Genomic DNA, 15,165 nt, shown 5'->3' on the forward strand with positions numbered 1-15,165 from the left:
GCCGCTACTGCGCAGGCGCCGCCCCGCGGGGCGGGCGGGGGCGTTCCCTTGGCAACGGCCGGGGCCCCGCCGCCGCCGCTGCCGCCGCCGCCGGGGTAGAGGCGGACGACCGGGGGCCTCGCAACCCGCCGGCGGCGGCGGCAGCGCTGGAAAGGGGAGCGGCGGCGGGCGGAGCAGAGGGGCCCGGCGCAGCCCGGCGGAGCAGCAGCAGCAGCAGCGCGGAGCGACGCCGTGAAGGGGGATGGGGCGCGCGGCCCGGCGGCCGCCACCCCCCCCCCGCCATGATGCTGCTGAGCAGGAAGGCGGAGGCGCCCCTCAGCGCGGGTGAGGCCGGGGGGAGAGGGGGCGTTTGGGACGACGTTTCGGGTGGTCCGGCCCGCTCCCAAGGGCGAGGGGCACGGCGGGGACCCGCGGGGCTGGTCGCCTCCTCCGCGGAGGAAACTTAAACGAGCCTGCCACGTTTGCCCCCCCCCCCCCCCCCCCAGTTTGTGAGCGGTGGCTCGAGAAATAATCCCTAGCTGCAGGGCTGAAGTTGTGGCGCGCTGGGAGAGGCGATTAGGAGTTTGTTTTTCAGCAGCAGAGTTAAAAAGGACAAGTAGCGGTGTTCGGCGGGGCAGCTAATTTCGGGTGGAGGGAATCGTCGGGAAGGATGCCCCCGTGTGAGTGTGACAGGGGCATAGTACAGCTTTCTGAGACCCGTCGGTCAGGTGCTTTTTAATTTCAGGTGTTTGAACAGTGTGTGTCCCCTGACCGGGCCTCCCAGCCCCTTCCTTCTGTTCTCCTCGCAGCAAATCTGCTCACTGTAGTTCCCACGTATCATTTGTAAAAGCTGACCTGCTTTAAAGGATAGTCCTCTCGAGTATCTAACTGCGCGGTCACTTTCTGCTCCCGCTGTAAATGAGGCTAGTTTGGGATCATCCTGCTTAAGGGGAAAAGGGGAGTATATGGGTTAATGTTTCTTAAGAATTTATTTGCAGCGCAGAAGTTGGTAAATATGCTCCAGATTAAAAGAGAATTATCCTAAGCTAAGATTTCCAGAAAGCTTTGTGCTGTTTGGTAGCATAAAGATCTTAATTTGGATGCACAGCGTAAGGATTATTTTTATTTACCATAGGAATGAAAATAATGGCTTTGCTGAGTAAAATGTGTTAAGTGAGATACATTTTTAATATTTTAAATCAGTGTATCAGTGTGTCAATTGTTGTGCCTAATCAGTTTCTATGTGGGACACTTCCAGCCAGGTTTGCAGATGGATTATATGACTCCTATATGAGGATAGATCAGATTAGGTACCAAGAGTCTACAAATGAAGAACACAGCCCCTCAGGACTTCCTTCCCTTGGAAGATCCAATGTGAGTATTTAAGGTCTTCTGTGTCTTCACATTGTTTTGACTGGCAGTGAAAACTGTTAAGTAATCGTACATCTCACTATACACAGTAAATTAATAAAGTAGGATATTACAGCTTTGTAATAGCTTACTAACATTACTGCTTTTTGTAAGCATAACAATGATGTGGTATTGCATTCAATACAGAACTTGCTTCCTAGCATTAGAAATCCTACTTTACTATCCTCTGCTCATATTTCAGTCAAGGAAGTTATTTTACAAATTGTTGAAGCGTTCTGTCATATCATCTTGTATAGTGATAAATATGTAAATCCACACATGTTTTGCTTTAACTCCAGCAGATTTCCGTTTTAGTTTTCCTCATGGAAATTCCAAGAGATAAGTATTTATGAACAGCAAAAGGATCGTTGTGGGTTTGCATGTCTGCCAAGCATATAACAAAAGTATCTTTCTCCAAAAATTTGGCGTTATCTGCCACTTTGTTTGCTAGCAAAATAGCTCTTTATGGACTGAAGGTGTTAACGTGCTTCTTTATAAAAGCGTTAAATTTCCTAAGCAGATGTGGAGTTAACGAGATCTTTCCTAAATTGTTTCAGTTGAGCAATAGGAGTCACCTTCAGCTGTGAAATGATCTTACCTTTATATCTTTTTTAAAAATGTATTTGGCCTCTTGCTGCATTCTGGTAGAACTGAATGTTCCTACAGAACCTCTTAAAAAAGTCCTCTCTAAAAAGTGAAAATAAAGAAATTTCATCGAGTAAGATGCATTTGAAAATATCACCTTGTGGAAACTGTTACCGTGTACTAGCAGTTAGTTTGGTCTGTGTAAAATTCACCGAGAAATTCAGTAGTGTGGGTGTATGTTTTCCCTTTTTGGGAATACTGAGAGAGAGCAACAGAGATTTGTTCCTTTAAATGATTAACAACAATATGTTTGAGGGTTTGGGGGGTTTTTTTGAACTCTTAAAATGCAGTGTTTAAGGTGTAACATAAGTACAGTTGTTCACAAGGATCAGAGATCAGTAGAATGGAACTATCCAGTTAAGTATAACTGTATGAATATTTTGTTTCCCTGGTGTATCTTATCCTTCATCTATATTTTGTCCATCAAACCTGTTAACTTTTTAAGGTAAGATTAAGGATTGTAAACTAACAGGTTTTGCCATGAAGGCACACTAAGAAAACATTAGCTTAGTTGTATCTTGCGAGCAGAAACTGAGATTAAAGCATGTAAGAAAGAACATCTTGATATTCAATTTTAATGGCAAAATACTTGGAATGAGGTGGTACTTGGTTTCCTTCTTTCCAAGATCTTTGTATTGGGGTATAATGTTACATGGGAGTTGAAAACTTCTGATGTCTGCAGCTGTCCCTTCTTTTTATCTTGCCTATATAAGAGAACATAAATATCTCTTCCTTGAGAATACATGGGTTTAATTCCATTTGTGAAAATAACTGGTGCACTTTTGAAAAACCAAGTCGACAGGAACTGTATTTTAAAAAAAAAAAAAAAAGCTGTGAAAGTCTTCAACAGGGTGCCACTTGTGTTGTTAGTCATTTCTTGATGGCTAATAGCAAGTTTATCAACAAAATGACCTGTGCAGTCCTTGATTTCTAAAAGAAAGCTGCTGAAAAAAGGCTGATGTCACCCACAAATCATCTGACTCTTCGTGTAGCCTTTCTGAGTTCAAGTGAAGATTGATCTATATTTGTGTGTCATGGTCATGTTTTGGTAAATTTCTAAGAATTAAGACTATTAGTCTTCAGTACTTATACATGTTGAGCCAGGTTTGCGGTCCAAAGCTGTATTTGCTTTATTAAGAAATAGTTCAGGGAAAACGGAATCACAAATTCCTTCTTTATTTAAGAATTCAAAGTTATGAACTGTTTGTCACATACAGCAGCATTAGTAGAATTACTATTATTCCTGATGAAGAATGTTTAGATACAACATTGTTTGAATTAAGTGAAAGTCAAGTATAGTTGCAAGGCTTTGGAACTCTATATCATGTTGCCAGAATTGATGGCATTCAGACTGTTAACACTCTTTTGGTAATCAAATACTTGGAAAATATTTATGTAAGAAAAAAAGTAGCATTTATGTAATATAGTAGGGGCATTTTTGAAGTCTTGGTGCTTAAATCATTCATCCAGCTACAAAAGGCTACTTCATAGAGGCCTTGCTAATATAAACTGCCATAGAGATGTTCCCTGTCAGGATAGTTGTCTACAAATGTGTAGTTGTATTTTTTCAGTAGACACAATGATAAAAAGCTGCTTCTGCTGTGCTTGCAATTGCCACTACGTGGGTTTCAATATCAAGCTCTTCATTTCAAAGGTGTAAATAAGATTTATTCTGTAGGGACAGGTTCCCCACCACCCCGCCCCCAGCTTTATAAAACAAACAAATGTGAACCTTGTTCCACGCTTAACGTTCTGTTTATTTGTAAATGTACTGCTTGTCTGTTTAATTTGAATAGACTTTTAGTTAGGTTTGAAAGTATGTATGTCATTCTTATCTCAGCAGTTCAGCCAGACTCAAAGAAAAAGGTGTTTATCCTAAGCTACCAGGGTTGGGGGTGTGGTGTGTTTTTTTTGTTTTGGGATTGGGTGGGTTTTTTTTTTTTTTTTTTGCTGGGGTGGGTGTTTTGTTTGTTTTTCTTTAAGAGTTTCTGGAAAGGCATGTCTCTTACAATATGCTGTCTGTATTTTTGGATTGATGTGGTTCAGAGTAGTGGGACTTAATAGGAAATATCCGATGCCCTAGTCACCGTTGATCTAGGACAGATTTTTACAGGAAGTACCCATTTTCTGGGCTTGTGAGCAAGAGTGACTGTTTCAGGGCAGCACCAACAAAAGGACTCTTGAAAGAGAGGTGTGTAGTTGTTTTTTGGCAAGAGTAATCACTTTCCTTATTTACTGACTGTGCTGTGATGTTGGATTGTATGTAACTAAATAGGAATTTGGTTTTATTGCTGTGGATCTACAGATTTATTTTTTATTTTTGCTTGATTCCTGTGTAGCTATTTCAGTTTCCAGAGTTTCGGTTTGGCATGTATCTCAAATCCTTATTTTTAGATTATAGGCCAGAATGGAAAACAGATGTTGCTACCCTAGTCATGACTTCTTCAGTGTTGCATAGGATAAAATAACACCTCTTGCTGTCTATCAGTGTGGAGTGCCACTGAGGTGAAAAGGGGAATAACTGCTGCTACAAGTAAGGAACAGAATTCCAGGGAGTTCAGCATTTACCAGTCTGTAAAAACAACAAGCTTGTAATGCTTTTCTCATTTTTCTATTTTATTGTTGATACATTATAAATACTTATGTCTGAAATTAATGTATGGCAGTAAGAGGCAGTTGTTAAAGACTACTTTCAAGAAAGTTTGGGTAAAAGGAATGTTTTTGATTATTCAGTTGCTCTCAAATACAGTAATGCAGCTATCGTGATCTCAAAGGGAGTTGGGGATACAATGCGTTAAATGATGCATGTTGTTTAGTTTTGTGTTTTTGGTGGTGGTGTTGGGGTTCTTTGTTTTGTTTTTATCTTATCCTGGTTCTTCATCCTTCTGCTTCTTGTTCAGCTTGGTTACTCCAGCTTTATGTCACTTGCTGTCATTTGCTTGTCTTCCTTTGGCACTGTTGTCTTTGCAATATTCCTAACACTTCTCTACACATCCATGTTATGTTGCATGTCTCAGACAGGTGCAAACTGCATCTGTTGTCGGTTTTGTTTTCTGCACCCACACTTAAAGCTAAACATAGCTGTTTCCCCGGCTGTTTTCTCACTGTGGGCATACTAGTTAAGATAGGTATTGTGTCCTTGCTTGGGTGGCTGTCTAGAGTTTACCCTTTAGGGACTCAAAAGTACACTACGTTTATGTATGCTCTTGTTTAAGTAAGTTGTGTTTTCTTCATGTACCTTTCTATAACTGTGCTTATAACTTGAGTGAGCACAGAGAATGCATCCAGCATCTTATATTCATTCCTAACAAAAATGCAAAGTGTGCTGATATTACAAATTTTGTTTTACGTGGTATTGATTTTTTTTCTTAGTCCCTACTTTAAAAGAGAACGTAAAGCTTATTTGTTGTTTTCCCATCTGTAGGTTTCTAGCCACAAACTTGCAATGAAGGATCACCCTCTGACTGGAAGTCAGGTCAAAGTTGAGCAATTATTTGAGGACTCTGGCAACAGAAGGAGTAGCACTCTTCAGTCTGCAGGAATTAATAGTTCGGAAAGATCTCTTCCTTCCCTGACAAAAGATAAAAGTATAGACAGCTTAAGCACTTCTAAATGTGCTGGTAGTTCCTCAAAAGCACACAAAGCCATTTCCCAGGCTCCAGAGCAAGCTGTCAAACAGTACAAACATCAGTTATCTGCTTATGAGCAGCAAGAGATATTTAATTTTTCTGAAATTTACTTTGTGGGTCCAGCTGCAAAAAAGAGGCAAGGAGTAATAGGTGGCCCCAACAACGGAGGTTATGATGATGATCAAGGTAGCTACATTCATGTGCCCCATGACCACCTTGCTTACCGGTATGAAGTACTCAAAATTATTGGAAAGGGCAGTTTTGGACAAGTTGCTAAAGTCTATGATCATAAACTCCACCAACACTTAGCCTTAAAGATGGTTCGCAATGAAAAGAGATTCCATCGCCAAGCGGCAGAAGAAATCCGGATTTTGGAGCATCTGAAGAAGCAGGATAAAACTGGTAGTATGAATGTTATTCACATGTTGGAAAGCTTCACTTTTCGTAACCACATCTGTATGACCTTTGAACTCCTGAGTATGAACCTGTATGAGTTGATTAAAAGAAATAAGTTTCAGGGGTTCAGTATCCAACTGGTACGCAAATTTGCCCACTCTATACTGCAATGTTTGGATGCTCTCTATAGAAACAAAATCATACACTGTGACTTGAAGCCAGAAAACATCCTCCTAAAACAGCAAGGGAGGAGTGGAATCAAGGTCATAGATTTTGGGTCCAGCTGTTTTGAGCACCAAAGAGTCTACACATATATTCAGTCTCGATTTTATAGGGCACCAGAGGTAATTCTTGGAAGTCGCTATGGGATGCCCATAGATATGTGGAGTTTTGGCTGTATTCTGGTGGAACTATTGACTGGATACCCTCTTTTTCCTGGAGAGGATGAGGGAGACCAGTTGGCTTGTATGATGGAACTTCTTGGAATGCCACCTCAGAAGCTTTTGGATCAGTCCAAGCGAGCCAAGAACTTCATCAACTCGAAGGGTCATCCTCGCTACTGCACTGTAACTGCACACGCAGATGGAAGAGTGACCCTTAATGGGAGTCGATCGCGCAGGGGTAAACTCCGAGGTGCTCCAGGGAACAAAGACTGGGTGACAGCATTAAAAGGCTGTGATGATCCCTTGTTTATAGAGTTCTTAAAAGAATGTCTTAGCTGGGATCCTTCTGCACGCATGACTCCGAGTCAAGCTTTAAGGCACCCTTGGATTTGTAAACGAGCACCCAAACCACCCAGCACTGATAAAACCTCCAGTAAACGGATATCTAATTATACAAGTTCTTTCCCAGGAATAGGTTCCAAATTGCCTCCTGTAGTTGGAGTAGCAAACAAGCTGAGGGCTAATTTAACATCTGACTCCAATGGCAGTATACCTCTATGTACTGTGCTACCAAAACTGGTTAGTTAGTAGAGAATTATGTATTTCCAGAATACATACCTTCTATTTTAATTGTTTGTTAATAACATGTAAGGAAGTTAAATGCAGAGGTTTTTAATGGATTTACTTTTTATTAAATGCTAAATTTTGAATATAAAAAGTTCAATCAAAATATGAACATTTAAAGGGCTAACTTTTATCAAATTTTCTCAGTTGCGATGTGGCGCATAATGCATCACTTGATAGGTCGGCACATCTGTTAGGTTGAGTAAGATGACACTTTAACAGATGTACTGTTTAATAATGCTGTTTTAGAAATCAAACTATTTCTTATCAAGATGGCTTAACAGATTCTTTGGCATAAGATGGCAAGGGAAATTGATTTTAAAATACGTTCTTTAAGTTAATCCCCATGTGAACTCTTTTTATTTTGGGGAGATTTTTTACATCTGTTGTCAAAAGCACAAATGTGCTAGTGTAATGCATTAGGAAGTTTTGCTTGCGAACGGCTAACTTATGTTTGAAGATTTTGATTTCTCTGCGCTGCTTTTCCCTTATCCGTACTGTCTGAGATCTCAGAAAAATACCAGAGGATATAGCCACCAGAGGAATTTGGTGTCAAAATGTCATAGTCTGATTTTTTTCGAAGAAGCCTAGAGTTGTCATGGAACACAGGCTATACCTGAATAAAACTACTAACTTCTGCTACGCTTGCTATTTCCCTTCAAAATCAGGGGGAATTTAGTCAGGGGAAAAGTCAGGGGAGTTTAAAATTGGAACTGGCCCATCCCATCACAAGCATGGGCCAGTTTGTTCAGAACTAATGAATTAATTACACATTTATTTGAAGCTTGAATTTAAATATCCAGTTTTGCCAGATGCGGGGGTTGTGTTGTTTTTTTTCCCCTGTGTCATTCCCAAAGCAAAAGTGTTGAACTTAAAGTTAACTGTTGATACTAGAGGCCGCTTTATACCTGTTTGAGATTCTGGTCGTTTACATTTTTTTTTGTGCGTGTGTGTAGAGTGAGTGCCATAGAACTACATGGAGCTCTTTTTATTGAAAAACAAACATGCCATCCCTGTCAGACAAGTAAAATTTTAAGGGCCAGCCCTGTAACTAGAAACCATGTGTGGGACAGGCCTAATAATTGGAAGAGTGCTCTGAAGTCTAATCTGTGAAATATCAGGAAAGACTGATAAGGTACAGACAAACTGGTGGATCCAAATCCAAATACGTTATGGGAAGAATTGCTTTATTTCTAATCATATTCCTTCAGGCTTTCAAAAGAGAGATGCCTAAGTTTTTGTATGCTTGAAGTATATAAGCTTGTATTTCCTTTATCTTCCAAGAACATAAAATGGTGGTGTGACCTATAATGACAACAGCACAACTCTCTCAGGTTTTTACTCCTTGGAGCCACATGGCCTGAATCCATTTACAAAAACGTCTGATGTCTTGCCAGGTGCTTGAAAACAATTTTAAATACAGTGTAGAGCTTTTAAGAGCAGAGTGTTTTATATTTAATGAGTTTCTCTGTAGCAAGTTTTTAATGTTAAAACAAGGAGACTGTCTGTATACAATCAAAGGAATTATCTGTGTGATCTTTAGGATAAGTTGACCAAATGTTCAATACAAGACCCTTGTTCTGAGAAGATGGGGCTGTGTTTTCTCCTCTGTTATCTTTAATTACAGTACTGGTGAAATGCTGGATGGAAGGCTGCATAAAGAGAAAAAAAAGTCAGAAAGGCAGAGCCCAAACTCCAGGCTTTCCAAGCCTGTTTAAACTGACGTTCTTACATATTTAACTTTTCTGAGTTCTTTCATTTTACAAGTGTCGATTCAGTAAGGTTTAGTAATCATATTAAAATAACAGTCTAGCTTTTATCCATGCAGTTACAAGTAAGACCAGTGTGTATGGTACGTTCATGGTTCACTTCTTAATAATGCATGACCAATGCTTTTTTATTTTACTCAACTGAGTTAAATTTTATTTGAATGGAGAATCAGGGAAGCAGATTTTATAGAAGTGCTAGAAGATACCATGATTTCACAAATTCTCTAGTAGATGTGGCACACTTCCAGAAGCAAGAAACATTCTTCTCCTTCCTCTGCCCTTCACTCTGTTTATTTTGTATGAAATATACCTGGGCAGGGAGAAGGAAAGGACCTCTAAGTAGCAATGGCTTGGTAAGAAAGATGCATAGAAAAAGAGCACTTTGTATGTTGAGGCTGTAAAGTGATGGTAGTGCCTAAAACCTATAGGTAGATAGGAGAGCCTTCATGTGCTACGAGCTGTACAAGCAAAAGACAAAACAGCCCGTCCCTTGGGAAGAATGAATATTATCCTGGTTCAGAAATAACTTTCACCTATCAAATGCCAAACTTAGAGTGATTATTCTACTATGACTTCTGGGAACTGATTACTCTGAGGTAACCTCTAATGTAACAGCCTTTTGTACACATACAGTGCCGTCATTTGAGGCTCATGCTGTGAAACGAGAAATATAGTAATTAGCAGGCAAGAACCCTGCTTCTTATCTAGAAGGTGTGTTCACCTTGACCTGATTGAGCAAGGTGCCCTTTATGAGATATATGTTGAAGATCTTTCTTATTTGGAACTACTCTTATGGTTTAAAATCAAACACATAGTTAACTATCTTGCTGATTTGGAGCTCTTGTCTATATAACTATAGTAGATGAGAAGGAAAAGGAAGCAGTCTCAAAGGATTTCAGCTGTGTGGAAAAGGATGTCTTCAAAACCCAGAGAATAATACAGTTGAGTACGTTTCATCATTACTTCCGTTTCTTAAGCCCCGTTTTTCTTTATACAATGTTTGCTTTCCAAAGAATAGCGTTACCTGATACTCCCAAACCAGGAAACCATTTAAAGTAGATAATAAACCTCATGTCTGGGAGAGAGCTTAGGAATCATCCCTGTACATACTTTGCACGTAGAATCCCCTGTGAAGTAGTATAGGAGTTGTACGCAGCCACACTTACAGGGTTGGAAGGCAGACTGCGTTGTTGAACAGTGTCATTTATAGATGACAGCCATGCTCGTACAGGCTGTCTCGACGAAGATACAGCAGAATCTCACAAACTCACACTTTATTTTTTGGAAAGGTAAATGCTAATGAGGTCTGAAATTGTCAAAGGTTCATCAGTTCTAGTGTTTGTGGTACTGGTTAGAGTGTTAAAAACAGTATAAAACTAAATTTGTCCAAACAGACTAACAGAATAGTTTTTCATTTTGTGATAACTCTCTATTTTGCGAATTTGTTAGTCTGCCGGTGTTAGTGAGGTTCTACTGTAACTTAAAGCATGTTCTCCTTGGAAGTTGGCACAAAACAAATACAAATGACTTAGAAGTGTGACATTGTTTTGTTGTAAATCTAAGACTTTAATGAAATCACCTGAACTTTTTTAAAAAAAAGTTTCTTATAATATTCCTTCTGTTTTACTACATTGTTAGTCTCTGTATTGTAAATAACATGTTCTGTTTTAGCTGTTTGTTTTAACAATATTTCTTACATCAATGAATGATAATAGCACAAGTGTCAAATATGAATGATAAACATTACTTTTACACTGGGATCCAAATATTATCTGATTGTTCAAGTTGCAAGGAGAAAGTTGTTCTTTTGGGTTTTTTTGTTTTAAAACTCAGTGGGACAATGGAGTATTCTTCCACTATGCAACGTGGTATTACAGACAGACATCAAAACAGACTGCTTTTGGTTCTTTACAGGCTTGATCTTACTTAACACCAACTGTTGAATATGGAACTTCTGTTTTAAAATAGTGAGGTCTTCCACATGAAGCAGACGCTCCACAGAATTTTTTGTTTTTCTTCTTACGCAGTTTGAATAAGAGTTCTAGTCTTATGGCAACGGAAGAATTCAGAACAAAGTAATTGGAAGGTTTTGTGGCAATTTTTATGAAAGAGTAGGCGTGTTGCTCAATCTGAAGTTGTTTACAATAATTGTGACCTGTTAAGACTTTGATGCATTTGAAGACTTTTTAAGTCGTAGGAATCTTTAAAATAATTATTTATCATTAGAGGGGTCTTTGCAATAGTCATCCTCTTTAAAACTACCTCTGAAATAAATCTAGGGCCCTTTTTTAAAGGGATATTCACTGCAAACTATAGTTCTCTTTCTTGATACTAATAGTTGTTTTGGCTGTGAAACATACACATGATGATCTCAGCAATGTCTTACTAATCCTAGCCATACAAGCAAAAGGCTGATTCTGCACCCAGAGATCTGTGCTGAAATGATTGATACAAATCCCCTGCCTGCCAAAGTTTAATACTGTTGTAGAAGTAAAAAGCCAAAATAATATGGAAAGATCTGCAGTACTTCTATGCAGTACCCAACTGAGATTTAAAAACAAACTGCAGCAAAAGAGTTTCTTAATGAAAAAGCTGCAGTTTTTCTCATGTGGTGAGCACTAGGAATTGTGCATACCTGGCAATTTTGAAAAAATTGGACATCAAGTTTTTGTACTTGGTGTATACCAGTGTTATTACTTTTTTCTTTTTAATATTTTTCTTTTGATAAGAGTTTGAAGAAATCATACTTCATACTTCCAATAAAAGATCTCTTGAGTGTTCTGAAACTCCATTGATACCTTACTGTTTTATAATTCCCACTGCAACATGTAAAATCCTTGAGTCCTCAGAACAGTCTTGGATAGGTGAACATTGTCCTCGCTGTGTTTGAAAGGGTGCAATGATTTTAATCCAATTACAGTTCTTACAGGCTAGCTAATTAGCTCAGTAAGTCTATGTTGCTCAAAATAAACAAACAAACATGTTCCCTATACATAGTACTGTGCCTTATTATTTTAGCAGCCTGCATCTGTCTCAATGCAATCAAATTACTATTCAGGGTTTCTTATACATTGCCGGATGTTCATACTGAATGTCAGTACGTCTAAAGAATTTGCAAGTTAGCCTTTTTATTATACATATTGTGATGAGGTGTAATATGGTGGAGAAAGTAGAAAACATTTAAGGTGCATGTGAATTTAACTTTCTCTGTGAAGGAGCACTCTTGAAATAAGTCAGTTTTAAACTATGTATCTAAATGTAGTGAACAGATTTTTCCTAAAGTTGTACTTCAGCTCATTATTGAAACAAAATAAATGCGTCATTTTCTTTAGCAACACACTGTGTAAATTCCTAAAAGAAGTACTTGACTTAAAGTATTAATTATTTCCAGGTGGTATAACCTACCTTGTATTGCCAGAGATTGCATTCTGTGGTGTCTAACAAGAGAGCAGTACAAAATTTTCAGGCTTTACATGAGATGTTTACGATGCTATATTTAAAACAAACAAACAAAAAATCTGTGTATGGAAGCGGAAAGTGAGACAAGTGAGCCAGGAAAACACTTTTGCTCTACTGGTATTTCAGTCGAGCTTAGCTTCACATGTGAAAACAGCAAACTATTGTAGTTTCACGTGTTTGGAGGGTGGGGGGAGGAAGGGGGAAAGAAATTGGTAGATTAACACTTTGATTCAGAGCCTGAAAATCACTATTGATTTGAGATGTTAGCTTTGCGTTCTGCTGTTTTTGAACACGCTGGCTAAATTTTATATCCTTTACTTATTATTTGCACATCTATTGTCCTTAGAAGCTCACAGAAACCTGCAATGGACAGCTTTGATTTCAGTGGGCATATGCTAAACGTGATGAATGCTCTGGTCTGGCAAATGTTCTTCCCATTAACGGTGCTGTAATTAGAACATATCAAAGTTTTGCCATAGCATTCTTCAGTTGTCACTTTCTTATTTAGCTCACTGGGCTGTGGGTGTGTTTTTTTTTTTTTTTTTTTTTTTTAAGTCCAGAATCCTCCTTATCCCTAGGCTGAAAGGAGAAATCCAGTAATAGCTACTTAAGAAAGATTTGCTTTTATTAGAAACCTATAAATGGGTAACCTACTGTACACAAGTAGATATTGGAATAGTTTGAAGATGAAATCATGCTGCAATAAAAAGGTCTCTAGCTATGGCATATATGATTAAATGAGGCATGTTAGAGGCAAAAGCAGTTTGTGGACAGCAGTGTGAATTAGTTTTTCCCTACGTGTTTTAATATGATTAAATGGCAAATGTTTGATTAAAAAATATTTACAGTCTGAAAAAATAACAGAATATATACATACAGGCATTTAAGTGTGCTTTGCATTTCTATGTATTTATGTTTATAGTATGTATATACACGTGTGTAGCTATGTATGCCTACAAACGCAATTTCTACTCAGTCAGGTTTCCACAATTACTGATTTTCATAGGGCCGCCTCTATGTGAGGTTTTTATATGAATGAGTGGTATTTTCTCAGGCACAGCACCTCATTTAAAAACAAGCAAACAAACAAACTTGTTTTGCTGCGCTGCAGTGCTTGCTAATATAACCTAATCGGCTATTCCGTTTCCCAGATTCTGCTTTTGGAGTTGCACAGTTTATGCTAGCTAATGAACTGGGGAATCAAACAGTAAAGCTGTATTTGAAGAATTCTACCTGTTCAACTTATGCTGAGGGATGTCAATTAAAAAAAAAAAAAAAAAAGCTGCATCTCTTTGTACAAAGAGTCAGGTCATGGGGCAGCAGCCCTTATCTAAAGGCAAGTGCCAAGAGCCTTCTAGGAAGAGAAGCTGTTGCAAAGGGCCTCAGAATTACCCGATGATTCTGAACGTTTGAGCATATCTTTTAGTACCTGTAGTAGTATTAATTACTGACGATATCTGGACTCCTCACGTACAGGCTGTTGTCATGTGCTCCCTGCCGAAGGGGTTCTCCATCTGTAACCCCACGGACACAGGGGTTCGAGCGACTCGCACTGTCGCAGGCTGGCTCACCTATTTCAGCTGTTGCTCCGGAGCTGCCTGGCAATACTCATCTGGGTAGCACTAAATCCCTTGCTGGAGGGCACAGTATCGAGGTGAACGCCTGCGCCTGTGTGGCCCGAGCGCGGCGGGAGTCCTCCAGGGCTGCCTGGTGGTTCTCGGGTCTCGTATACGCACCCGGTGATCTCGCTGGAGCGGTTAGCCTGTGACTCAGGAGCGTGTGGATCTAAGAGGTGAATTTTGCCCATAATTAGGTTTTCTTTAAGTGCTGGCTAGTAAGCTAGTTCTAGCCTTTATGTGGTTCATCTAATCCTCTTTATAAACCAAATTCTTTGCTGCACAGAAGACGAATGATTAAGCAGTGTTGGGTTTGTTTTTTTCCCCCTTTTGTCAGATTATCCTATAGGGCTTTAAAAACACTTTTCAGGACAGCCACGTGCACAGATGCTCAGAAACGTCTCTTCCCCTGAAGACTGAGCACGCAAGCGCGCTCTTTGAACGCAGCGCGTGCGCCGTACCCACCCGTCTCGCGGCAGTGTTTACGCAGGCGTGATGAACGCGCAGGAATGTACCCGCTAGGCGAAGCCGCAGCAGCGGTGGCAGGCGTCTGGGCCACGAGGAACCTGCAAGGTCTGAACTTATAAGGAGTTAGAGGAAGGTTTCTTCAAACCAGCTCTTGGCATTAATGCAAGATTGGAGGAAGACGGCGCCCTCGGCATCCGCGCGCAGCCGCTTTTCCCTTCTCTTTCAATGGGGCTTCAAACGAACCTTTCCTTGAGGCTGTTTCGGCTGGTTTGCTTTGTCTGCGGGGGTGGGGGGGGGTGAAACACTTGCCTGTGTTAAGTCCGCCTGGTCTTAACTGCTGAGAATAACTTTCTATAGATGGCAAAGAGCCGGGCGCAGCCGGCAGCTGCCGAGAGCAGCCGCGCCGGGGCTTGCCTTCCTCCCGCTGCCTCGCCAGCTGCCGCTCGGCTTCGCACGAGCAGCGGAGAGGCTTGTTTTTCCGGGCAGAGGGGCTGGAGAGAGAAAGGCAGAGAACACCATCGTAACGAGTGATGGGAGTCATTAAACATAGCTGACTGAGAAGAGATTTAAAGAAATAAGGCACACTAGCCCACAAAAGTTCCTGTTGTAAAGACCAAAGACCTGAGCGTCTTCAAAAGAGGAGGCCAAGTTACAGAAATTTAAAGAAAGTTAAAGAAATTCTTATGTAATAGGATAAAAACCAGAAAAAGGGGATTTCCACCCTGGCACGCTGGGGACCGGCGGGCGCTGCGGCAGCACGCGCTGCTGGTGCGGCCAGCGAGGAGGC

General features: G+C 40.2%; 1 protein-coding gene across 1 annotated transcript; it reads left to right on the forward strand.

Annotated features, from left to right (window-relative positions):
* The first annotated feature begins 135 nt into the window (after positions 1–135).
* DYRK3 (dual specificity tyrosine phosphorylation regulated kinase 3) lies at positions 136–12,162 on the forward strand. Its single transcript, XM_068918044.1, has 3 exons — positions 136–324; positions 1,238–1,353; positions 5,459–12,162. The coding sequence occupies exons 1-3, from the start codon at positions 282–284 to the stop codon at positions 7,028–7,030; spliced, it is 1,731 nt and encodes a 576-aa protein (XP_068774145.1). The 5' UTR covers positions 136–281; the 3' UTR covers positions 7,031–12,162.
* The last annotated feature ends 3,003 nt before the right edge of the window (positions 12,163–15,165 follow it).

The sequence above is a fragment of the Struthio camelus genome, chromosome 24, assembly GCF_040807025.1.
Source record: "Struthio camelus isolate bStrCam1 chromosome 24, bStrCam1.hap1, whole genome shotgun sequence".
In the NCBI taxonomy this organism is placed as follows: domain Eukaryota; kingdom Metazoa; phylum Chordata; class Aves; order Struthioniformes; family Struthionidae; genus Struthio; species Struthio camelus.

Bases quoted from the DNA above. Each gene is read 5' to 3' on its own strand.
- DYRK3 (XM_068918044.1), top strand. From the start codon at position 282: ATGATGCTGCTGAGCAGGAAGGCGGAGGCGCCCCTCAGCGCGG. The intron at 325-1,237 runs GTGAGGCCGGGG...GGACACTTCCAG, and splicing joins GGAGGCGCCCCTCAGCGCGG to CCAGGTTTGCAGATGGATTA. The intron at 1,354-5,458 runs GTGAGTATTTAA...TCCCATCTGTAG, and splicing joins CTTCCCTTGGAAGATCCAAT to GTTTCTAGCCACAAACTTGC.